Raw genomic sequence first — 27,294 nt, forward strand, 5'->3', positions numbered from 1 at the left:
ATGTGCTAAGTGAATCTGCACTGAGCGAGTGCCACATTCCCATAAGTTAACGTGTATTTGCGAGTTGTGGTTGGTGCCATAGGATATTTCCTAATCAATAATAAACGGTAGTGAAAAGATGCACAAATGTCGGTCAAAATATTTAATATTCAAATATTTGTACATATAAAATATTCTGCATTACATACGTATATAATCATGTGGTAACTACTTACGTATCAAAATTAAACTTAAAATTCCAATTAAAATCATGAATTTAATTGATCTAAATTGATTTTAATTTAATTGATGAATTTAATAATGAAAAATGTGTCGATTTTGGGTTGTACTTTAGCCCTCTTCCTGGTAAATTAAAAGGGGTTTTAATTTTAAATCCCCTGCAGCATTACCACCCAACAACAAAGTCAACCGATCCTTCGCCGCTTTGAAACCTGGCATGTTTTTTTCTTCTTTCAATATGAAACTTCTTTTAGGCATTTGTTTCCAAAAAGTCCTTCACCTATGTTAAAAACTTGTCTTGTTGAGAAGTATAACACATAATACCCCACTTCAATAATTTTAACAAGTTCTTTTTTGAAAGTTTCGGATCCTTGACCTGCACTTGTGGTGTGGCTTCTCCCTGGATTTTAAATCTATTCAACCAGCCCTTACTTAGTTTTAAATGGTTCCACGTTTTTTTTTTTTTTAGGTGAGTTTTCTTCAAATCATATAGGCTAATCTCTCTCTCTCTCTCTCTCTCTCTTTTTTTATTTTTATTTTTTTATAATATTTAACTTAACTGAATTCTGCATTGGATATTATCTTCAATAAAATTAGTCTCCCCATTTCAATCCTAATAGCCTGCCTAGCCCTAGTTGCTTGCAGTGGAACAGCTGTCTTTCTCACTGCTAAAATTAATTCTTTATTTTTTATAATTGTTCTTACAGTTAAACTTGCCAGTCCTAAATTATGGCACACATCCGCTTATCGTTGGCTGGAATTGATTCGCTTCAAAACGTCTAATTTAATTTTCAAATTCAGTCTTTTTATTACATTTATAGTCTTCATACTGCGTACAGACGTTGCTTTTCATTCTTATCCGCCATTATTAACTCTTTGAAAATGTAACTGCGTTGGTTGCATTAATTATGATTCAATGTTCAAGTAAACTGTCCGTTACGCACAATGTCTAATACTATACTGAGTGATGACTAGACTCCGGATAAATGCATATAACACAAATATTACAAGCAGTATACTTGATTATTTTTTAAAATGTTGATCTCGGAACTATGTAACAAGTCACTGTACTGCAATTAAATTAACTTGCGAGAAAATTTCTCAAGTTGGCATGGGAAGTCTTTTAATGCTGTTTTGCTATTCATTTTCAAGCTATCAACTCCATCAAATGAAACAATTTCGTTAAATATGCCAAAGTGCAATCTGTAAAAGAGCGTTATAATGATTTGTGACAGCGTTATAGTCAGATACGGGTTATAATATAAGAACAGCGTTATAACGCGAGGGCCTGCTGTACTGAAATCATATTTCAGTTGACCAAAATATGAACATTTTGGAATCAGCAAAACATTAATGAACATCCTCCCAATACAGTAATCAGATGCAAGACAAAGTAACAAACTAACATGGTCAGTACCCTCTATAGTTTGAAATGAATATATAGAAACATGATGCAAATTAATCTCAGAAACAAATAATAAATAGAATCAAAAACTAATCAATTATAATGAAGTTCAAAGCAAGCAAAGTGAATGAATAAATTAAAACAATGAAAAAAATAAGATGGACGTGAGCATACAAAAGAAAAGATGGGCAATAAGAAACAAAGTGCAGTACACCATATTACATTATATCAATTAACTTAATTACAAAGACAATGTGGTTATTTCTCCAAGAATTAAAAAAAAAAAAAAACACTTACCCATAACTAATACATCATACCAATGTAGTAGTTAAGGTTATGCTTGACAAGATTCAATTTTGCAACCAAGTACCAAGGTTCTTTTAACAGTTAAAAGTCAAAATTTATAAAAATTATACATTGAGTCTACATTATTTATATGCAATAAAAACCTGATTAATTTGAAGTTTTAGGGACCCAAATATGTCTCTTTTGATCTAAACAGGTTTAGATTATCCATACAACTTCAGATTGTGTATAATAAGAAGCATTATTAAGCAAATTAATAATCTTTTATTTTGTTTTGGCAGGTATATGTAAGAAGGCAGTTTAATGTGCCAATTTTGTCAATGTGAAAAAGAAACATTTTTGCTGTAGAGAAATTCAATGAATTTTTTTTCAATTGATAATGATATTTCTAAAGGCCACCATAGTCAAGTGGTCAAATGAAATGGTGCATAAATACATGTACTTTGAGTGACCAGTGCTGAAGCCCATGACATTCTATCTTGTGAACTACTCCAACTCTTGATCATACTGGAATGTAAACATTTATTTTTATTTGTTTCATTTGCTGCCATTATTACATTCTCACACAATATATACATGTTGTTTAAAAAAATAATATGAATTAATATTTATTATGTATGATTGCACTAAAAAGTGAGAGAATATCCATGCAAAATAAAAGTAGCGTTTCTGTTTTATGGTATCACTTTCTATAAACTTTAAAATTAAGGGTGAAATATCTTGCTAATTATACTACATGAGCTGGTGACCGATTGATATCACCTCTCTTAGTGTAATTCGAATTCTTTGAAATAGCAGAGTGATACAAATAAAATACCCATTGTATGAGTAGAGCTTTAAAAAATATGACATCAATGTATGAATCCATGGTAGTATGTTGGAAGCTGAGGGATTAATCCCTTGTCAAACACAGTGTTCTACACGGATGGGCCTAGTTTGGAATTCTGGGGAGAATCTCTGGTTGTGTGCCTAGTAATTGTCTACTGTGAAAGTAATTGTCTGGTTAGTTTGTCATGTAATCAGTTATACATCTGTAAAGCTCTTGAGAACATCCTGCCTATTGGTGATTCTTCCACTATTCTTGCGATGTACAGAATTGCATCTGTAGTTAATTTTCCAGCTATAAATAAATAGATACTAATTGGGACAGCTGGTCCTTTGTCCTAGTATCTAGTTTGTAACCTTTTCAATAGAAGTCACTCCAGAACTTTATTCAGAATGGGAAGGAGTGCTATGGGCAGTATACAATAGGAACAAGAACGGTTGTAGATACCTTTGGAAGTACCATTAGATTAGTGCACTTGCATCCACTCAAGAAGATGCCTTCATAGAGACATGAGTTGTACAGTCCTTTGAATATATCTGGAGCAGTAGTCTACATTTTGTTTGGTGGCTTCCGGATGATGATTGAAGGAGGAAATGGACATCATTTCCCCCTTTAATCAAGTCTGTCATGGTGCAATATAACCTTGTCATTTTTGCACCCTTCAATCAAGTCCAGCCCAGTAGCTTTACCAGACTTTATTTTTTAGATTACATTACTAATTTCTTACAGAGAGAAGTCATATTCATTGTTCTATGGGAGGTATAGAAACTTGTTATGGTGTATTTTGTTCAGGATTGTCCTCAATGATAAATTGATCTAGTATTTTCTCTACTGTTTGTTGTCAGTGGTGCTAAATCTTTGACTGATGACTTTGTGAATAAGTCCCAAGGGATTATCATTCTGTACCAGCAGTCTCCACAGTCTTTGTTTTTGATGGTAAATAGTATTGATGATAATGCTTGGAGACCGGTGGTCTCCATGGTCTTTGTTTCTGATGGTCAATAGCATTGATATATTATCTTAAATTGTTCCAAATATGGCCACTTCTGCTGGCTCTTTGGAGGCATTTTCTAGTTGATTCAGGAGAATGTAAAGCTCTGTGGTACATCATGGGGTGCCTCCTTTTAGCCATAGCAGCTTTTGAGGCTTTCTGTAATAGTTTTGTGAAAAGGTTGGATCTGTTGGATTTATTCAAGTTTGTAAAATGGTTGTGTGGAATATGCTAGGAACTGTATGGTAGAATCAAAACTGGTAAAGTAAAGGTACCACCACACACCAGTTGTGTTTTTTTTTTTTTTTTTTTTCGTGTGTGTGTGAAAGCAAACCAAGATATGTCACACTTGCTGAAATTGGCAATTTGGCATATAACATTTAAGAAATATACAAGTTGTCCACAAACCTCCTGTACAAAACTAAAATGTTAATTTGTGAAAAGGGTATATTTCCATCTATGTCATGACCTCTTTGGAATTTAAACAATGCATTTGTGAAGGAATTAGCTGCATTGAAAGAATACATAGTACTGAATGTTGGAGGAACTGGGTTATAAGTGGAGCATTTGCAGAGGAAATAAAGGGGCTTGCGATGCAAACTGCTAATTAAATCTCAAAGATGTCCTCTATTAACTGGATATTATTTTCAGGTTTGTATCATGTACCCTATTCACACGACAGGTTTATAAAGGAGGTTTGTGGACATCCTGTATAATTTGGCATAATTACACATAACATTTGAAAGAATTTCACAATAGCTTTGCAAAGAGGATAAAGAAACTGATTTTTCATTCAGATTTCCTCTATGTGTAATAAAATAGCTAATGATGGATATTGACAAGTAGTCTGGATATTGTTTGATTAGTTTGAAATTTAGTATTGCAATGTGATTTTAATAAACACTTTAGAGGAGTACTGTTCATTTTGAAAATGTGTTATATAATTATGTGAATATTTCACAACAGACATTTCTGAATAACTTTAATAATTTTACTAAAATGTTTGCTTTTTTTGTAAAAGTTGGTCAGCACAAAAGAGAAAAACTTCTTTATATTGCACTCAGATAGAGAAACAAGGCATCTACTTCAGCATAGAAAACAGGAACATGCTTGTTCACTTTCTTTTTTATAATAACTAGAATCTAAATTAAAAAGAAATAAAATGCAGAGAGCTGTGTATTTATATAACAAGTATATCTACAGAAAGTTTGGAATAAATCAGTAATAAACTTATGCATTTATTGTGTAATCTAAAGGCACATTTAAACAAGGCAAATTTAAAACATTTAGTGGATAAAATTATCAATAATCAATAATACTGAAAAATTGAAATTGCTAAATTAATATTAAATTGCATAATAATATTTAAAAAATTCTATGCATATTTATTTTTGGCCTCAAACTCTGGGTAGGGAAATTCCTCCCCATAAAAACAAAGATTAGATATTCTGTTGCATATATAAATATTGTACTTGGTGTACTTACTGTATAAATGAAAGGACTTTCTTGCTCATGTGAAAAAAAAAAAAAAAATTATTAAATCATTTGGAACAATTACAGTATTTGTGTCCACAGAACACGAATTCATGACAAATATAAACTTTAAAGGCAATGTTGAGTTTCTTATGTTCACAACTATCACTGACTGTTGTATAAAGATGTTTCTCAAAATCATTATGAAAAAACTGCTGCAATACAAGTTATTACTGTAGTAACGAATGGGCCTGGAGTACTGGGGTCCATAGTTCAAATACATTTTTTTTTTTTTTTTTTTTTTTATTTGGTAGTTGTTGGCGCATCGGCTTCTGTGGCCATATTGCACCTCCCAAGGTTTTTGCAGTACTTTGATCCAAGCCCGAGGCGGGAATCGAACCCGCGACCTTTGGGTTGCCGGGCAGGTACTTTACCCACTCGGCTAGCCCGGTCGGCAGTTCAAATACAGATATATACAGTTATACCCAGTTGTTTATTAACAAATAAATAAATAAATTGTTTGTTTATTTAATAAACAAATAAATAAATAATAAATAAATAAATAACAAATAGTTATTAATAAATAAATAATTTGTTAATAAATAACTGGGTATAACTGTATATATCTGTATTTGAAGTTATTACTGTATTTATCTGACTAGTTTAACCATCAAATATTTCATTTTGAAGTATTTCTAAGTCTTGAAATGTTTCATAGCTTAAAAAAAAAAATTTGTCAACTAATAATTTTCTATACAAGAATTGGTTGTTGATGAATGACTTTTTTTTCACAGTTACAAATGTGGTGAGTTCTCAGGCTGTGATTTTAAAGTACTTGTAACAAAACATTAGCCAGAGCTGAAGTGGAAGAAGTTGTAGATGGAATTAGAATAATATAACAATGATGGTGACATTGCGCCTTGAAACCTTTAGTGAGAATGAAATGGCTGATAGCACCAATGCTAAAAAGAGATAAGGTCACGTGTCTCCTGCTACTTCTCTCTCTCAAAAAAAGGCAGAAAATAGTTATGACTAATGAGGGAGCTGTGGAAAACAATGTGAAGAGCGGGGGTTTCTGCTGTGTTCCATAAAAGATGCACCATTCTCTTTTGTATCTCATTGTGATGCAGCAATTCCCAGGTAGTATTTTCTTTATATTGTCTTCACTCATTCTGTTCTTCATGTTGCTACACATGATCTACAAGATCTACTCGTGATGCAATGGGTCAAGCTGGACTGTTCTTTCCTCCTCCTGCGTGATACCAACCGTTGATCTCAAAGCATTCCCTTGCAATGCAATGACTTAAATGCAACTAGCGGACTTATCAGGAATGTATATATCAGAACATGATCACTTCTCTATTTCTTTTAGGTATTATCAGGTCAGGGTTTTAACCAACTAGTGGCAGTATATATTATATGTATTAGATAAATTATTTGCATGGTATTTTATAAAGGTGGTGGGGGTGCCAGGAAAGCTGGCTGAGCTGTACTGCAAAGAGCTAATTTCACAAGTGTTCAAATGGGTTGAGATGTGGTGATGCAGATAACCTGTTGGGAGGCCATTGCAGTAGGCTGAATTCACTAACATATTCCATTTAGTTCTATATATTTCTGGCCTTGTGACATGGTGCATTATCAGATTGGAAGAACCCATTCACAGAGACAGATATGCTATAACCATGAAGGGATCAGCCTGATCAGAAACAATTTTAGTTATGCTGTGGCATCCAAATGTTGCACCACTTAATTACCCTTAGAATGGTATTAAGGGTAAGTTGCTACAATGGATAAAAGGATGGTTAAGTGGGAGAAGACAGAGGGTGGTAATCAATGGATGCTGCTCTTCTTGGACTAATGTTATTAGTGGAGTCCCACAGGGTTCGGTGTTAGGTCCACTGTTGTTTTGTATATTTATCAATGATATTGATGAAGGTATATCAGGCTTAATGTCGAAGTTTGCAGGTGATACAAAGGTTGGCAGGGTTGTTAATGACAGTAATGGCAGTGTGCTACTGCAACAGGATCTAGATAATTTGGGCAGATGGGCTAAGAAGTGGCAACTGAAGTTTAACCTTGACAAATTCAAAGTACTGCATATGGGTAGAAGTAACCCCAGAGAAACGTACCAACTGTGTGTTACTACACTTAAGGTGGTAGAAAATGAAAAAGACCTGGGAGTAATTGTGCAGTCAGATATGAAGTTCTCTGAGCAATGTAGACAGGCTGCCAGGGCAGGTCATGGGGTTTTGTCAATGATATACAGTAATACCCCGAAGTTACGCGATAGGTGGGTCCGACGAAAATCGCGTAAGTCGGGGTACAACTTTGCATATAAATACATATAAATTTTGCTTAATTGGGACCAAGGACTAACAAAAACACTAGTTTAGAAGAAAAATATTAATAAAATTGCAGTTCTTTATACATATTAATACAAAATATGTATTAAAAAAACAAATGACTTACATTAAAAAGTTATTTCGATGTCGATGGCTTCATAAAATCTAACAAATTCGTCTGACGACACAGCGCGTTCTTTTTTTCACGCAGAATTTCTTCGTAGCAAGCTAATAATTTTTTTATTCCTTGCTTTGTAGCTATAACGCGTTCTTCGTTGGAGTCTATGTTTTCTAAAATTTTTAAGCCCTTTACAATTGAGCCCTTTTCAATTTTCAACCTGTCAAGTTTGCAATTGTCATGTGCTTTTCGCCGTTGCTTCGTTTAGGCCTGTAGCACGTGCAATATCACATGGTCTTTCATTTCGCTCAAAGCGTTTCACAATTTCATATTTTTTTCTCTATCGACAGAGGCGGACTGGCCATAAGCCTTACCAGGGAAACCCCAGTGGGCCAGTGTGATTTTGGCCATAAACCATAGTATGAGGCCATTATAAATTTTCCCGGGTAGGAATTTTTGACCCAGTCCGCCTCTGTTTATCGATAATTGCTTTTCTTTTTCTCTCTGAATCTGCAGTGTCTTCACCAGGACGCTTCCTTTTCACACCTTTTAATTAAGTATTTTACTTCAGGTGGTAGATGACTTTCATCAACCGGTGAAATACCACCACTTTGCTTATTGGAGACTTGAAGTGGTGAAACCCATGTTTAGTCTCTAGAGCAGAGTTTCCGGCATCCCTCTCCCCCCATACTTCTCCTTCAACCCATGCACGGTACTAAGTACTATAGGTTTTGATACCTTTCGTGTTTGGGGTTTTCATAAAAAAAAAAAAAAAAACTCATTTTTAGGGAATAAAGCACAATTACAAAACGAGGAGGCACGCTTGATACGCATAAACAAAGCTGCGCGCATGTAGCAACTGAATAAACAACACCATAAAGGCAGAGATACACTATTAACACCTCACATTTCTAGGGGTTACTACCATAAAACAATAAAAATCCAGTTGCCTTTCTGCTAGTGAAATCTGTTATAAACTGGTAGTAAACTCGATCTAATTGCATTTGCGATTATACCGATAGCTGGAATTGTGTTGGTTTTTACGTTATTATGGTGAAATGTGTTTCTCCTTCACTGATATAAAAAACATAAAAGCAGCAAAGTTGAATTTTGTTCATCTTTCGCTCTCATTCTCCGCCGTCGCACCGTATATCGATAACATATGAAAAACGACCTTGAAGATAGTGGGCGGCAGGGTTGCCGAACGAAAAAATCAGGAACCGCGTAACTCCGAGTTCGCGTAAGTCGGGGTAGCGTAAGTCGAGGTATTACTGTATAGGAATTTTGCTAGCAGGGAAAAGGAGGTAATTATCCCTCTGTATAAGGCAATGGTCAGGCCACGCCTTGAGTACTGCGTACAGGTCTGGGGGCCTCATTTTAGGAAGGATGTAGATTTACTTGAGCGTGTACAGAGAAGGGCAACAAGATTGGTGAGGGGAATGAAGGGATCCTCTTATCAAGAGAGGCTTAAGTTCTGCAAATTGCAGTGGCTGGAGACTAGGCACCTGCGCGGTGATCTGATTGAGGTATATAAGGCCTTGAATGGGTTGAGCACGCTGAATTCTGATGGGATCCTTCCACTTGTTCAGATTACAAACCTAAGGGGGCATAAATTCAAATTAAGAAAAGACAGACGTAGAATAGATGTGCGGAAATTTGCCTTTAGCCAGCGGGTGGTTAATTGCTGGAACAAACTTCCATCTGTCGTTGTGGAAGTTGATAGGTTGAATAAATTTAAGGAGGAACTGGACAGGCATTTGGAGGGAATGGTGTGATTTTTTTTTTTTTTTTTTGGCTGATGCTGCATAAGCTCATACATTTGCTTTCTTGCATCACATGCCACTACTACTACTACTGCTACTACTTACGTAGAGCAACAGTTGGCATTAAGAGGATCAGTGTGCCTCACAGAAACAATCGCCATACCATTACATCACCACCACATTGCATTGTTGACACCTGGCAGGAAGGCGCCTCCGTAGCCAGGTGGGAAGGAGCAGCAGTGCGTAGCACACGCTTCTTGATTAGACCGGGGTTCGAGCCTGTCACCACCAAATAAGGAGCATGCGTTAAGGTCAGGGAATGACCACCGCACCGGAGCAATATGGCCTTAGTTGCTAATGCTCCTAAAAACCAAATAACAACAACAACAACCTGGCAGGATGGTTCCATGGACTCGTGCTATTTTTGCCACATTGTGTTCCTCTCAATTTTCCACTTCTCCACTGTTAATGTTCCTGAGCCAAATGTGACTGTACCTTCATATTTTTTGCTGACAGGAGTGCAATTCGACATGTTCATCAGCTTTGATATCCCAACCGTGACAAGTTGTGCATTCTGAAATGTTTTCTGGTTACCACTGTTGTACTAAATTGTCATTTGACCGAAAGTTAAATGACAGCCCAGTGACTTGTGGCCTTTTTATTACCCTGCACAAGTCTTATCAGCCTCTGTGGCCTATACCACTGCCTGTATCAACAAAGCTATTTCCAACATATCACATTCAGCATCTTGAATGTGGTCTAATTATGCCATATGAAGTAAGTTGTACTTCCCACCTATTTTGTATTGTATAGTACAAACATGATGTTGTTACTGAAGGAGCACTCCATTTCATTAAAAGGGTAGGTGTACCTAGTAAAGTAACCACTAACTGTATAATATTAACAGATAATTAAACATTAATTTTTTTTTAAATAATGAATTTGACTATTTATACAATTTTTTATCGGTTATACAAATTTGTATAATTGCAGTAAGGCTTCTTTGAAGTCTATTTGAAAGATCCTTGCTTGCACTTGCTGCAGTTTCCAAACTCCTGTTTCAGCAGAAAATATTAAAATGGATTCATTAGTGTTTTAAAAATAATAAAAATAAAAATCTCACAGTGCAAAATCCAACACATGTTACTTAAAGATAAAATAGTTACAGAGCATTTGGAAAGTTATTCAAAATTATTGTCACAGAATAATTTCTGAATACCTTTCACAATACAGACAGACCCTGACTTATATAAATTCAGAGTTACACAAATTATCCTGAAAGGGCTATGAAAAAAATTTTGAATTATAAAAATTTAAAACAAAAATTTTAAAACTTAATGTACCTACATTACTCACGTGCCACCTAACAGCAGTCTTCTGCAAGGTAGACTGCCCACACCGTGTTGGCGCATTATAGCCTTAGTTGCTGATGCACCAATAAAATCCTATCAACCAACCAACCAGCCCACACCGTGTATGCGTGTTCCTTTCTCAGTCTCACTTTGTTTACTATTGAACATGGACATGCTATGTATTTGTATTCATACACTTTAATAATTTTTAACGTTTGTGTGTTCCATGGTAGAGTACAATTATGACTGGAAAAATGAACAAAAGTGGAAAGGCACATTTAAACAAGGCAAATTTAAAACATTTAGTGGATAAAATTATCAATTTTATCCACTAAATGTTAATTGATAATACTGAAATATTGAAATTACTAAATTAATATTAAATTGCATAATAATATTTTAAAAAATTCTATGCACATTTATTTTTGGCCTCAAACTCTGGGTAGGGAAACTCCTCCCCATCAAAACAAAGATTAGATATTCTGTTGTATTAGATATCCACATGTGAAAGGATCTGCTTCTTTAAATTCAACAATAATAACAAAAGAATGATCTGGTGCTATTTATGATATGTTATTACATCCACATCCATCCACTTGAATTGTTAACTATGTGGATGGAAGACCAAATACAAAAGTCCATTCCGCTAAGCTTAATGACGATTCAGACAAAAGCAAAGTTTTTGAAACAATATCCACATGGTTCTCAATTTTTTATAACAAGTAATGGTTTGGTTTGCTAGATTTAAGAACTGTACTGGAGAAGCTGCTAGTAGATATTTCTTAGCTGCTACTGAAGCAACTGAGAAATATCCTGAGTGGGTGAAACGTAATGAGGGTCTTAAACTTGTCGCAACAAGAGTTTAACACAGATGAGACTGGATTGTTTTGGGGGAAAATGCCATGCCACAGCTATATTTCTAAAGAGGAAAAAACAATGCCAGGACACAAAGCTTCAAAAGATAGACTAACTCTTTTGCGTGAGGGTAATGCTTAAGGTTGCTGTAAGCTTAAGCCACTGCTATTCTATCATTCAAAAAACCCATGTGCTTTGAAATGTATCAGTAAGACAGCTCTTCCCGTATATTATCATTCAAATCCAAAAGCATGGGTTAGTATTGCTCTTTTTGAAGACTGGTTTATTAACTGTTTTGTGCCTGAAGTTGAGAAATATTGCAGAGAAACTGACATTCCATTCAAGATTTTGCTTATTGTTGATAATGCTCCTAGTCATCCTGCACGCTTGGATGGTTTTCATTCAAAAACATAGAAGTACTCTACCTTCCACCCAACACCATTTCACTCATCCAGCCCATGGACTGATTACCAACTTCAAAGCTTACTATTATGTAAGGCATGGACAGAGATCATGATTTAACAGTATGAAATTTTTGGAAGTCTTATTTAACATTTATCAAGCTATACAAAACACTGCACAAGCATGGGAGGAGATTACACAAAATCGTATGAATTCAGTTTGGAAAAAAATTTGTATGCAGTTTGTGCATGCTTTTGGTAAGGATGAACCTTTTGAAGACTTGACTGAAAAAATAGTGGAACTTGCTGAACAACTAAAATTAAAAGTTGATGAACATTATTTTGAAAAATTGATTAACTTGTATGGGAATGAATTGTCAAATGAAGAACTCTTTGAACTAGAAGCAGCAAAAGTTGCTGAAGCTGAGGCTTCAGAACCAGAAGAAGAGTCAGGATGTTTTGTTATGTAAGAAATGTTTGCATTCTGTGAGATTTCAGCAAGAATGGCACGATTGGAGAAGATGGATCCTAATGCTTCACGGTATTCTTAAAGGTCCAAAGAGAAATAAATAATGTTTTAGCCTGTTATCGAGAGATTTATGAAGAGAAAAAAAAAGCCACTGTTCAGTCCTTCTTGATAATAAGGAAGCTAAAATGGCCAAATTAAACTTTTTTTATTTTTCTGTTTTCTCATATTATTTATACTATATTATATTATTATATTATTTTGCATTAATAATTACATATTGAAATATAATTTGTGTGTGCATCCTATGAATAAAACTAACAGAAATAGCCTTTAAAACATGTTAATGATACTGTAAACTGTATACTGATTAACGGGTGGGGTGGGTTAAATCCAACTTACATAAAATTCGTGTTACGTAAAGGTTTGCAGAACGTAAGTCAGGGTCTGTCTGTAATACACAACTAACAGTTGCTCCTCGGTCGTACTGTCATCTTTCCCCCATAGTCCACCATGGATTGTGGCCAGAAGGGTCACCACCTAAAACTAATTTCAAATCTCAATCAGGAACAGGGCCTTTGTCACATATATAAATTCCACCTATTAGTATGTTCACCAGCAATTTATATTTATCTAGCACTGCCTTTATCATTTAATTTGCTTTTAGTGCTGCAGATTGCCTATTTTTTCTTTTAGATGCTAAGAGTTATCTAACATCAAATATGAAAGAGTCTATACTTTTTTTTTTTTTCTTTGTTTCAGCCACTACTACAAAGACTGAAAAGCAGAAATGTTGGCCCAGCATTTTTTAAATTTTCTTGCAGTTTTCCAGATTTCGTGTATTATTTTAAATTCATTAGAGTAGAAATAACAATGCCAGTTGATGTACATATCAGAAATCTAGAATGTAATTACAGTCTGTCCCCAACATACAAGAGAGATATGTTCCACTACTTCTTACTTAAGTCGAGTTTTACGTAACTTGAGAATGAATAATAAAATATTGCTACTATATCCCTGATATGCCAAAATTACAAAAATTTTGGCATATCAGGGACAGTGGTGAAGTAACCAGAGTGGCACATAAGAAAAGAAAACATAAAAGGAAGTAAAAACATGTTATTTTACTGTAAATACTGATATGTATTTTGTATACCATGTGGACTACTAAGGGAATCAATACCAAAGTGTACATAATTAAGAAAATTGGTCTAAACCACACAATGAATCAAATATACACACTTCAGGTGCTCAACTGAAGGTAACTTAAAATGAACCTGAATCATTAATCACAGAGTGTTGTAAACTGAGTAGAGATCAGAGGTAGTACGTGATATGAACTCTTTGATCCCCATCTGTTTCATATGCTTTTTGTCCCCTTCATAAATTTTGCGGCGATAAGCCATCTTGAACTTTTCTTTCTATTTTCAAGAAACATTCGGTGTTTTCATCTATTCCATCAAACATAGAGAGACCTTCTCAAATTTTACAAAATGCTTCTGCCATTTCCTTTAATTTGAACTGCTTGGTGGATTGCTCGGATTCCTCGATGGATTCTGCTCTCCCTTTCTCCTCAACTCTGCGTGTTCAATTGGGCTAGGTCTTTTGTGTTAAATCTTCACCTTGTTCATCCACAAGCTTGTCTACATCTTCATCCTCTAGGACCAGCTGCCACTGCTGGGCTAAGTTTATAATTCCTTTGGTAACAGTAGACGTCAGCTCATCTTTGTTGAAGCCTTCATTTTTAAGCTCGGAATGTTTCAGAAGTTTTTTCCAAACTCCGCTCATACAAGTTGTTGTCAAACCATTCCAGTCCCTTTAAATGTTATGTATTTCATCAAGGATGTTAAACATCTTCCAAAATTGCTGCAGATCCATTTTCTCTTGCTCTGCTGCATTTACAGCCTCAGAAAATGTTGTCCACATGTAATAAACTTTGAATGCCTGAATAACTTTTGACTGTGATCCATTGGTTGTATTAAAGCAGTTGTATTTGGAGGGAACAATACCACCTTGACGATGTCATGCAGATCATCTAGATCAGTGTTTCACAACTGGTGGTACATGAATAATGGACAGTTGAATTTTTTAAATATATGAAATTATGAAAAATAAAATATTAAAAATTTTCCCCTCTAAAGTTAAATAATTACATTTTGCCTATCTTTTTTCAATCTAACAGGAATTCACAATTCGTGTTGATTTTCAAATATTTTGTTTGTTCAACCTCAGAGTGGATAGCTATATATTTCCCGGAAAGCTTAAAATTGCGAGCGAGTCTTATCTTGTGATGTTAATCAAGCATTTTACAATTTATTTTGTTTTGTTCAATATTTGTTATTTATTTTTTTCAATTTTTGTATTAAAATGAAATAAAAATATGTATAATTTATAACATAGCCTTATTATGTGAATATTCTTGACTTAATACAAATACATATTTTAATGAGTGGTACTGAAATTTTTCAGTTTTGGTGGTACAAGTAAAAAAGGTTGAGACTGCTGATCTAGATATTTAAGATGACCAGGAGCGTTGTCAAGGAGCATTGATGTCTTAAAAGGCACTGATGTTTGTAAGCAATATTTTTCAACTTCAGGGACAAAAACATTTAGAAACCATTCTTCAAACATGGTTATTGTCACCCAGGCCACTCTAGTTATTTACCTAGCTTCTAGTTACGCCACAGGTTATTATCCAACATAGTTTGTATGAGAACAAAAATTAAAAAACTTATACTTATTGTTCCTTCATTGTACATCACTCTTAAAAATTATACAGAAAGTATCTTTACGATTTTACCAAAAAAAGTTATGTAAGTCTGAAGTTACATAAGTCGGGGACTAACCTTATTAGATTAATTCAACCATTCTTTTTAATTTTTCCACTGATTAAGGAACCAGAATAAGTCCCAAAATGTATGCCCACTCTTGTAATTGTAATGTAAAGTTATTCAGTTAGCTTGACTCTATTAATTATGGACATTAATTTAATGGAATTAAATTTACCTTTAATTTACAATTTACTATAAATATTAGCAGTGGTAGATAATGTGGTAAATCAGACAGTAAAGAAGCCTTTTTTATCTGGTAGATATAAACTAGTCTGTAATAAAGTCACAAAGGAGGTTAGGCAAATGATTAGTGGTTGATTATTGGAATAAACTTCCATTGGTTGTTGTGGAAGTTGATAGTTTAAATAAAGTCAAGGAAGAACTGGACAAACTTTTAGAGCAAATGGATGGGTGAAATCGGAAGGGGTTTTTTTTTTTTTTTTTTGGCTGATGATGTATAAGCTTACTTTCTTGCATCATATGCTAATGGAAGCCCGTTTGCACTGCTCAGCAAACTTCTTATTTGACTGCACAATTACCCCCAGGTCTTTTTCACTTTCCACTTCCATAAGTGTAGTACCACACAGTTGGTACATCTCTCTTCGGTTATTGCTACTCATATGCAGTACTTTGCATTTGTCAATTTTAAACTTCAGTTGCCACTTTTCAGCCCATTTGTCCAACTTATTTAGATCCAGTTGGAGTAGCACACTGTCTTTACTGTCATTAACAACCCTGCCAACCATTATATCATCTGCAAACCTGATATACCCTTATCAGTATTATTGATGAATATGCAAAACAACAATGGGCCCAGCACCAAATCCTGGGGAACTCTACTAATAACATTTGTCCACAAAGAGCAGTGTCCATTGATTACCACTCTCTGTCATCTCCCACTCAACCATACCTTTATCCATTGTACCAACTTACCCTTAATGCCATACCTCTCCAATTTGTACAGCAGTCTTCCATGTGCAACAGTATCAAAAGCGTACCTGAAATCCAAGTATGTGATATCGAAATTATTTTTGGCATTCAGTTCCTTTGTGACCACATCATAGTATCCAATCAAACTGGTCAGACAAGACCTCCCTTTAACAAACCCATGCTGTGTCTTAACTATTACTGCAGTCTTGTCTAGATGATCCTACAATGCTTCTTTAACAGTGATTCCATTACTTTCCCCGAACACAAGTTAAACTAACAAGTATATAGTTACTTGTGTCACCTTTTTAACTCCCCTTTGTGAATTAGTGATACATTTGCACATCTCCAGTTCATGGGGACCTCCCAGGAAGCTCTCATGATTATGATTAAAGGTTTGCTTACTTTCTTTGCTGCCTCCTTTAATATAACTGGATAGATCCCGCCACCCCAGATGCCTTCCTTATGTTTAACTTCAACAATTTCTCCTCCATTTGCTCTCATTTATTACAATATCACTTAGCTCCCTGTTGAATAACTCCTCATATGTGAATGTAGATGCAAAATACTCATTCAGTTTATCAGCTACCTGAGCATGATCATCAATAGTCAACCCATCTATGTTAAGTGGTTCAATCTGATTCATCCCTTTTCTTCTAGTGTTTACGTAAGTAAAGAACTCTTTGCTGTTTTCCTTTGCCAAACATTTCTTGTAATCTGGCCAGGGCCGTTTTAAGAACTCTCAGGGTCCCCGGTGAATTTCCAAATGTGGCCCCTATTCAGTTTAAACTTTGTTTTAATTTTTTTCTGTGTCTCTCTTAGTCGCATTCCTAACCCTATGTATTAAAAGAGCTACTGTAAATTATGCTCCATCACCACGGAAACCCATCGATGGAGTTTTTTTTTCCTTTTCTTTTTTTTTTTTTTTTTAGTTTTTTCTTTTTTAAATTGTTTTCTTGTTTTTCTTTTTGAAATTTTAAATTTAAATTTTATATTTTTTGAAATCTTTAATTCGTATGAAATTTTGTTCAAAATATGAAGAAAATACCTATGAACAAATAAGAAAAGTTTTTTTTCCAAAAATTATAAAAGTGGTTTTTGACTTTTCAAAGTGGCAAACTCCTCGTTGACATCATTAAAATTGATGTTTTGTAAAAGCTCATTCTCTATTGCCATTAAGCTTAAATGATTTAAATGCGACTGGTTCATGTTATTTCTATATTCATTTTTTATAAACTTTAACTTTGAAAATGAACGTTCGCTGATTCCGTTTGTCACCATCATGCTCAAAAAAATTCTCATTGCAATTTCAATATTCGAAAATATAGTACATTGAAAATGTTTTCTCGTTGCACATGAGTTTATTTAAACAAAGTCAAAAACATTATTCGTATATCATTATGTTCTGTGTTTTCAGTGCTTTTGAAAGCAACATAACATAGGACAGAGGGTCTTTTAAAAAATTATTTAAGATCAACAATTGAGGTCCTCAGTAGGCTGAGGCCCCTGCTGTCCACTGGATGTGCCCATGCATTAAAATGACCCAGAATCTGCCTTCGCCAGACTAACCAGCACCTCTGTAGGAAGGTGGGAAGGAGCAGCAGTGTATAGCACATGCTTCTTGATTAGACCGGGGTTTGAGCCCGTCACCACCAAATACAGAGGATGCGGAAAGGTCAGGGAATGACCACCGCATATCCCGGAGCAATATGGCCTTAGTTGCTAATGCTCCTAAAAACCAAATAACAACAACAACCTCCGTAGCCAGGTGGGAAGGAGCAACAGTGCATAGCACACGCTTCTTGATTAGACCGGTGTTCGAGCCCATCACCACCAAATACAGAGGATGCGGAAAGGTCAGGGAATGACCACTGCATATCCCCGGAGCAATATGGCCTTAGTTGCTATCTGTCATAGGCTTCTGTGTCATCTGATAATTTATATGTTTCCCATACATTTTTCTTCTCTGCCAAGAGCCTCATTAATTCATCCGACATCCATTTAGGCCTGAACCTTGAACAGTATTTCTTAGTTGATACAAAAAGCCTAGTAGCTTCTAAGATTAATTTTTTGAATACTTCCCATTTTGAATTTGCTGTTAGTAACATCAGTTGGTCCCACTGTATAGAATTTAAAAATTGTCTGAGACCTCTGTAGTCACCTTTACAAAAGCAAAAGCCCTTCCCTTTAGGTTTGATGGTAGTTACATCTTTCAGTAATTCCCACATCAGTACATTGTGATTACTGTCACCCAGTGGTTCTTTTATCTGCAAATTCTTAATGCATGAATAATCACTGCTGATAATCAGATCAAGAGTATTAGTCCTTCTGGTTGCCTCTCGAACATGCTGCTGTAGAAAACGTTATCCAATAAATCCAAAAAAAGTCTTGCTAGTGTGCGAGTGACCAATCCACAAGTTCCAGTCAATATCTGGAAAGTTAAAATCCCCCATTATAAGACATTTTGATTTACTGGCCCACTCTATTTCTATGCACAATTGTTCATTATACTCATCAGATTCATTAGGCCTATAACACACACCTACTCTCATTTTTCCTTTCCCAGTGCTTATTTCACACCAAACAGACTCAACACTGCACTTTCCACCAACATCAATTGGATGCACTTCCTTAGATTTTCTTAACTAACAGCATAACCCACCGCCTTTCCTCTCCTTTCTGTTCACGTTATACTCCCCAAATTCCAATTCTGCACTGCTTATATCTGTGTGACACCACGTCTCTTATATCCCAACAATATCTGCCTTTGATATTTTGACTAACACTTCAAGCTCATCAAATTTATTAACTATTCTCCTAGCATTGGTGTTCATGCAAGTATACATGCACCTGTTTCTACTCTTAGTTACCCTAACACAGCCCATGTATTTATTTGTTGTACTGTGACTTCCAACAGTCCTGGAAATCTCCATTGCTTTGCTTTCCATGCTGCTGCTGCTCATTCTAATAGAAGCAGTATAAGAATCACCTTTGCTTCTGATTGAGTGTTTAATGGCCACAGGCCATTAAACACCTCAACCCTTTGTTCCCCTCACCAATCTTGTTACCCTTCTTTGTACTCATTCCAGTAGCACTACATCCTTCCCAAAATGAGGCCTGCAGACCTGTATGCAATTCTCTAGATGTGGCCTGACCATTGCCTTATATTTTGGAATAATTACCTTATTCCCGAGGCACATTATAGCCACAGAGCAGCTTCAGGACCCTGGGTTTGCCAAGCCCATATTCAGCAGATGTTAGCCCCTGGTGTTGATTCGATAGAGTAAGTAGCGGGCTCACATTTCTGTCTGACATTTTCTTTACCAATTAAATCCGTTAAATCCCATAACACACACATACACCTTATCCCTGCTAGCAAAATTATTGTTTATCATTGGCAAAACCCTATGCCTGGTCCTGGCACCTGTCTGCACTGCTCAGAGAACTTCATATCTCACTGCACAATTACCCCCAAGTCTTTTCATTTTCCACTACCCTGAATGTAGTACCACACAGTTTGTACGTTACTCTGGGATTACTGCTATCCATATGCACTATCTTGCATTTGTCGATGTTACACTTCAACTGCCATTTCTCAGCCCATCTGCCTAATTTTCAATACCATCATTAACCACACTGCCAACCTTTGGAAAAAAAAAAAAAAAACGTATGCCTACCCTGTATGTAAAGATGTTTTATATGCAAACATCTTTGACGAAAATGTGAAACAGAAATGACGCAAATTATGTCACTTCCGAAATGACACTAATGCAATCACTATTATTATTATTATTATTATTATTATCATCATCAGCCATATGGTATAAAAGGAAGCCTGAAGCTTATGCTGCACCAGCCAAAAAAAAAAATTCCCGAGAGTGAAGTAGAAAGGAATCACCAAGAAAGAGGAGAATGATGATATCCAGCTCAGGACCCTGGGTTTGCCAAGCCCATATTCACCAGATGTTAGCCCCTGGTGTTGATTCGATAGAGTAAGTAGCAGGCTCACATTTCCGTCTGACATTTTCATTACCAACTGGTTTTATTTCAGTCTGAAAATGCAGTAGGTACTGCCAAAGATGTTTATTTTCACATCATTGTGCCATTTGCATTATTTCTGTCTGACATTTTCATTACCAATTGGTTTTGCTTCAGTCCAAAAATGTAGTAGGTGTGGCCAAAAATGTTTTTACATCAAAAATTTAGGCCTTAAACACTTCAGTCTAGTCTCTTTGCAAGTGCCTAGTTTTCAGGTGTTGCAATTTACAAAACTGAAATCTTTCTTGTTGAGCGTGTCATTTTAGAAGAGAAAAAAGATGAAATACTTCATCACATTAAAAACACTGACAGTACATTAAGCATTTGGAAGTGTTAAACTTCTACAAGATGGTGTTTTTAACATAATTAATTAGTTCATTTTGTGTTCCGGGGGAAAAAAAAAAATGGAATTACTGGTTAAAGAAGCATTGCAGGATCATCTAGACAACACTGCAGTAATAGTTAAGATACAGCATGGGTTTGTTAAAAGGAGGTCTTGTCTGACCAATGTGATTGGATACTATGATGTGGTCACAAAGGAACTGAATGCCAAAAATAATTTTGATATTCTATACTTGGATTTCAGGAAAGCTTTTGATACTGTTGCATATGGAAGACAGCTGTACAAATTGGAGAGGTATGGCATTCAGGGTAAGTTGCTACGATGGATAAAGGGATGGTTGAGTGGGAGACGACAGAGAGTGGTAATCAGTGGACACTGCTCTTTGTGGACAAATGTTATTAGTGGAGTTCCCCACGGTTCGGTGTTGGGCCCATTGTTGTTTTGCATATTTATCAATGATATTGATGAACGTATATCAGGTTTAATGTCCAAGTTTGCAGATGACACAAAGGTTGGCGGGGTTGTTAACAACAGTAAAGACAGTATGCTACTCCAACTGGATCTAGATAAGTTGGGAAAATGGGCTGAGAAGTGGCAACTGAAGTTTAATGTTGACAAATGCAAAGTACTGCATATGGGTAGCAATAACTGAAGAGAAATGTACCAAATGTGTGGTACTACACTCATGGAAGTGTAAAGTGAAAAACACCCCGGGGGTAATTGTGCAATCAAATATGAAGTTTGCTGAACAGTGCAGACAGGCTGCCAGGGTAGGTCTTTGAGTCTTGTCAATGATATATAGGAATTTTGCTAGCAGGGACAGGGAGGTGATATCCCGTTATATAAGGCAATGGTCAGGCCACACCTAGAGTACCGTGTACAGGTCTGGGGGCCTCATTTTAGGAAGGATGTAGAGTTGCTAGAACAAGTACAAAGAAGGGCAACAAGATTGGTGAGGGGAACAAAGGGATGCTCTTACCAAGAAAGGCTTAAATTCTGCAAATTGAAGCGCCTGGAGAGTAGGCACCTGCAAGGTGATCTGATTGAGGTGTATAAGGCTTTGAATGGGTTGGGCAAGCTGAATGCTGATGGGATTTTTCCTCTTGCTCAGATTAAGAACCTGAGGGGGCACAGATTCAAATTGAGGAAAGACATTTGTAGAATGTCTTTCTAGAATAGATGTGTGGAAATTTGCCTTTAGCCAGCGGGTAGTTGATTGGTGGAACAGACTTCCATCTTTTGTTGTGGAAGTTGATAGCCTAAATAAATTTAAGGCTGAGCTGGACAGGCATTTAGAATGAATGGAGGGGTGAAGAGGTTTTTTTTTTTTATTTTGGCTGATGCTGCATAAGCTTGCTTTCTTGCATCATATGCCTCTACTAATGCCAATGCTAATTGTACTTAATTTAACTTGAAGCTTGGGATTTTATCAAAAAAAATATTCAGTACATTTATCAAAATTAATAAAATTTAATTCATCCATATAAGAATAACAGAAATGACAGGTAACCCTCGTATAACATGGTAGCTAGGTTCCTATAAAATCTCGTGTAGTACGAAACCATGTTTTTTTTTTTTTTTTTTTTTTATGAAAACATCAAACACAAGAGGTATTAGAACCTATAGTACTTAGTACCGTGCATGGGTTGGAGGTTTAGAAGACGAAAGGAGATATTTGTTGACATTAGACTTGAACTTCTCTAGACTTTAATTTTCAGGAAATACGTATGAAGGAAGGTTGTTCTAGAAAACGGCAGTTGAATGAATAAACGAGGAAGATGAAAAGTTGGTTCTGTGAGTTTGAAGTTGGACAGTAAATGGATGTTGGCAGCATGTGTTCGGATTGTTTTGAAAGAGAGAGTGGGAATTATAGAAGCCAGTTCAGAAGAACAGTGCCTATGGAAGTATCTGTAGAAAAGGCATTCAGCAGAAACAGTATGTCTGTGAGACAGAGAGTAGAGAGACTCTAGAGATGAGTCATTAATTAACCTAACTTCCCTCTTCTGAATGGAATCCAGAAGCCTGAGAGAGGTTTTTGGGGCACTACCCGAGATGTGTGAACAATATTCCTTGGTAGGGCAGATTTGTGATTTGTATAGAGTGAACAACTGTTTGTAAGAAAAGTAAATACCAAGAGCAAACCAAGTTTTTTAGATTCAGAGGAAGCAATATATGTAATGTGCTTGTGCCATGAGAGATTAGAAGTCAGGGTAATCCCCAAAAGAGATATATCATCTTGCCTAGAAATTGGAATGTCACCAAAGATAAGTATATGAGCAGAAGAATCCTCTTTGCAAGATATAAGACAGGACTGAGTTTTAGATGGATTGAAATCAACTAAGTTGTCTTTACCCCACTGGAGAATTACCTGGAGATTGGCATTTAAGGAATTGGTAGTGGATATTCGAGAAGTTGAAGCTGATTGAGCAGGGCAAGGTTTCTCAAACTGGAAAGTGAAATGGAATGTGCTATCATTATCAAAACTACGGATAGGATTTCCAGTAAATGGAAGAAGGTCATTAATATACAAGAGGAAAAGAGTGGGGGAAAGAACTGAACCTTGCGGGACACCAGCATTAGTGGAGAAATTAGAAGACAGAGCCATCTACCATTACTCTCAGTGAGCGGTCAGAGAGAAAACTGGATAACCAATTACAAAAAACAGTTGGCAAAGCATAAGTTGGAAGCTTGTTTAGAAGACCTTTTTGCCAGACATGATCGAAAGCCTTTGAGATGTCAAGAGCAACTGCTTGTGTTTCTCCAAACTTATACAGGACTAAGAACCAATACAAAAAGGGCATTTACATTCCAAAAGCTAACAATACATAATTTTTTTATAACTATCGGAAACTTGATTTTTATTAAAAATAGTAATAACTGTACAAACGTCTTACAAACTGTGATACATAATATATCAGTTAATGTACGTTCATTTAATTTTCTTCCTCTTCATTGCTGCTAAGCACAATCAAACAAGAACGTTTTCTCTGTTGCAGAATATCTTCACCTTCTGAACTTTCTTTTGCAGCATCTAGATTTTGTGTATCCTCTTCTCTCTTTAAAATATCAATATTCTGGGATTGTTTGCTTTTGCTTGATAGATATTTGTAAATTGCATGGTATGGAGCTAAGCATTTTTGAAGTTCCCTTTTGAACTTTGTGTTTCTTCCAGTCTAAGCATCTGCATTCAAAAAATAAGATTCTAATTTCTCGGATAAGATTGTCTTGCTGTATGCTTTTTTGTGTAAAATTTGGAACTTCAGAATTTTCATCTGTGCTATTGTCCTCTGAATTGATTTGGTTTACCTCCAATTCCCTTTCCACCAAATCTGCTTTGCCAGGCTCTTTTCTACCAGTAATTCTTGAACGTCTTTGATAGTCATATCAAAACCTTCCCCTCCCTACTGACTTAGCAAGTTCTACTATTGCACAGATTCTGTTTTCTGCCAGTTTGACCATATTTCTTGAATAAACTGACTCTGTCCACACATTTTTCCAACAAACATTTAATGTTGACAGTTTTACGTCTTTGAGTAATGATTCTGATACAGTTCACAATTGACAAATGCTTCCACGCCTCCATCACTTCAGTAGATTCGGAATCAATTTTTTTCAAAAATCCATTGTAACGATTTTCTGATGTAGTGAGTTTTAAAGGTGAATATAATGCCTTGATCTATTGTATTAAGTGGTAAGAACATTACTTCAACATTTTGTATGACTTAAATCTTTTGGATGGCCTGTGTGTTATTCAATAGTAATAAAACTTTGAAATCTAGATTTTTTTGCTTTAAGTAGTTTTCCACAGCTGGCACAAAACAATTTAGAATCCATTCTTTAAATAAATTGGCAGTTACCAAAATTATGCCTATTTTCCTTAGCCATAATTTAATTCACAACAAAGAAATTATTCCAATATGCTTCTTAAGAACAAAGTTTAGTAATACATATCTGGAAAAATTTATAAACAATCAAATAAAAACCAAAATAACCTTGCAAAAACCTTCAAAGTTATGAACTGCACGCTTCAGAGTTGCAAATTTTTATGGTCTCAAACAAGCACAAGTTCAATAGCACAGAACGTAACATGGGGATTTCCCAATAATTATTTTCATTTATTTATTTTTATTATTTTATTATTTTTTTTTGAATAACAACTAGCAAGTCAACAGCAGGGATTAACAAAAAAGAATGCAAATGTTGAAAATTACATCCAACATAATAGCAGGGTTCCCCCTACACAAAAGCTCAAAAATACCGTGTTATGTGCAGTTTGCCGCAATTCTCTAACCGTGTTAGAGAGAAACCATGTTATTTAAGTACTACGTTGTGCGATTATTGCCACAATTTATCAATTGTGTTAGAGCGGAACCGTGTTACATGGGGATTGCCTGTATATTGAAGTTCTAGACCAGCATGTCCACTCATATAACAATTTAATTATATCTCCATTTATCACTTTTCCAACATCCGTCTATTCTATTAGAGCTAAAATGTGTTATATGAAGGACGTTTGAAAAGTTTGTGGCCTGAGAATGAAAGGTTTATTTTAGCAATCTGGTAACCTGTTATTTTCATACAGAGTTGCCTTTGGAATCAATACACTTTTACCACCAATACTGCAATGCTTTGGTTTCAGCAGCAAAGAAAATTTTTGTTTAAGCCTTCAGGAATTCACTGCAGCAATGACATCACTGTCAATGGGAAAATAGATGGCAACCAAGTATTTTTTTAAATTAGAAAATAGATGAAAGTCCAGTGGTGCTAGATCTGGTGAATACAGGGGATAGTCCAAGATTTCAAAGACACACTCACACCATGATGTGATGTGATGTGATGGCAATGACAGCCTTGTGAGCAGGCATGTTGTCCTGGTGGAACAAGGCTCCTTTATTTAACCTCTGCATTTGTCTTTGATGTTTTCACACAAATGCCTCACAAGGTCTGTGTAATATGCTCCTGTGAGGTAAAGCACTAGCAACATTCCATCAGCAACCCAAAACACCTTGCCTTGGATTTCTTTGGGGGGGGGGGAAGAAGAGCTGTGTTTCCACTGTTTTGACTGCTCCTTTGTGTCTGGTGGAAAGTGATGGTTCCACATCTTTTCATATGGTCACAAAGTTTGCTAGTAAAGTTGCTGGATCAGTTGAAAATGAAGCAAGCGTTCACTTGACAATTCTTGTGCATTTCTGATCTGCTGTCAACAACTTTGGCACCCATCCTGCTAGCACCTTTTTCAAAGTGAGAACCTGTGTTATTATGTGTACCACATGATAACAAGGGCATTCCCTCCCTCTCTCACTTAAATTCTGCCTACCACTTCTTAACTATGAAATAGAAAGGGATCATCCTTCCCCAGTGTTGTGACCATTTCTCATGGCATTAGTTCTTTTCCCCCAAATATCAGATCACTGTACAGTGATGTGTCCATCTTTTGTCATTCACATGAATTTGTTAACTTCAGGACCTTTAATCAAAAAACAACACTAGTGACTCTGCATGAAACTTAGTAGGTTGCTATTTGAAGTGTTATATATTAAGTACAGAAATTTTTAGCACTATTCCAATACCGTTATATAATCAGACTATGAAATTTTCAAATTTCTCCCATAATTATATTAGAATAAAAACATTTTGAAATTCTTAATTCTGAAGGTATTACATTTTTGGTAACTAATACAAAAAATCTTAAAGCTCTCTAGCTAGGCAAAAAAAAAAAAATTTCAGAAATTCCACCTTCTCTTAAATAAAATTGCTGTCTCTTCATTCATATTTAAACAAAAACTTTAAAATTTTATTAAATCACAAGTACCTCTTTAATTTTAGCTTTCCTTAGCTTTAAATTTTTTTTAGAAAAACCTTCTGTCCTAAACTTCAGATTATACATCTCGATCTTCACTAATGTGATTTCTCCAGCCACACTCCAGTATGTGTCAGATATTATACTACTCTTGAGTTGATTCACTTGAAAATTCCAGTCATTGAATGCATCCGAAAGGTAGTAGAGAAGAGACCTATATTTCAAGTTGTTATATGCTAAAGTGGAAGTACTAATTTCAGAATTCTAAAAAAAAAGTTTATTAAACTGATAACATACACACTACCCTCCAAAAAAGTATATGGACGTACATTGGTTTCATACTGATATCACTGGAACTTGCTTCAATTGTGTAGCAGTTCCTCTTTGATTGCTATGATATACTTTATCCTCTTGGGTAAGATTTCCATGAAGGAATGAAAAAATAGGTATAGTACTGCATTCCTCCTTCAGAACAGATGCATTGACAATGTGGCACATATTGCTCTGCCACTCACCAAGCATTCCAATTCATCTCACAGGTGTTTCAAAGGGTTACAATCAGGCCTTTTCTCCAGCCATTCCAATATGTACTGATTCTATTAGGCACTGACCACACTATATGGAAATACATTTATTCACTAATATGAATGTATATATTAGTGAATAAATGTTTTTTCATGCAGTGGAATCTTTCTATAACATTCCAATTTTTTTGTATATTCATGTTCATGAACCATCCCCTAACAGTACTGGCAGTATGGCATAGGGTATTAACCAATTGAAGCAAATATGAGTAGATCCAAAGAACTGCCACATTACAGGAAGCATGGAATAGTAC

General features: G+C 35.5%; 1 protein-coding gene across 1 annotated transcript in view; it reads right to left on the minus strand.

Moving 5' to 3' along the window:
- Positions 1-4,833: 4,833 nt before the first annotated feature.
- LOC150076725 (uncharacterized) overlaps positions 4,834-27,294 on the minus strand; it is a 194,474-nt gene continuing 172,013 nt past the window's right edge. The window contains exon 18 of the mRNA XM_090386626.1: positions 4,834-4,889. Coding sequence (XP_090242752.1) covers positions 4,834-4,889 — 56 coding nt within the window. The remainder of the gene's footprint in view (positions 4,890-27,294) is intronic.

Source organism: Mastigoproctus giganteus, chromosome 12 (assembly GCF_048544385.1).
Source record: "Mastigoproctus giganteus isolate SK-2022 chromosome 12, ASM4854438v1, whole genome shotgun sequence".
NCBI lineage: Eukaryota > Metazoa > Arthropoda > Arachnida > Uropygi > Thelyphonidae > Mastigoproctus > Mastigoproctus giganteus.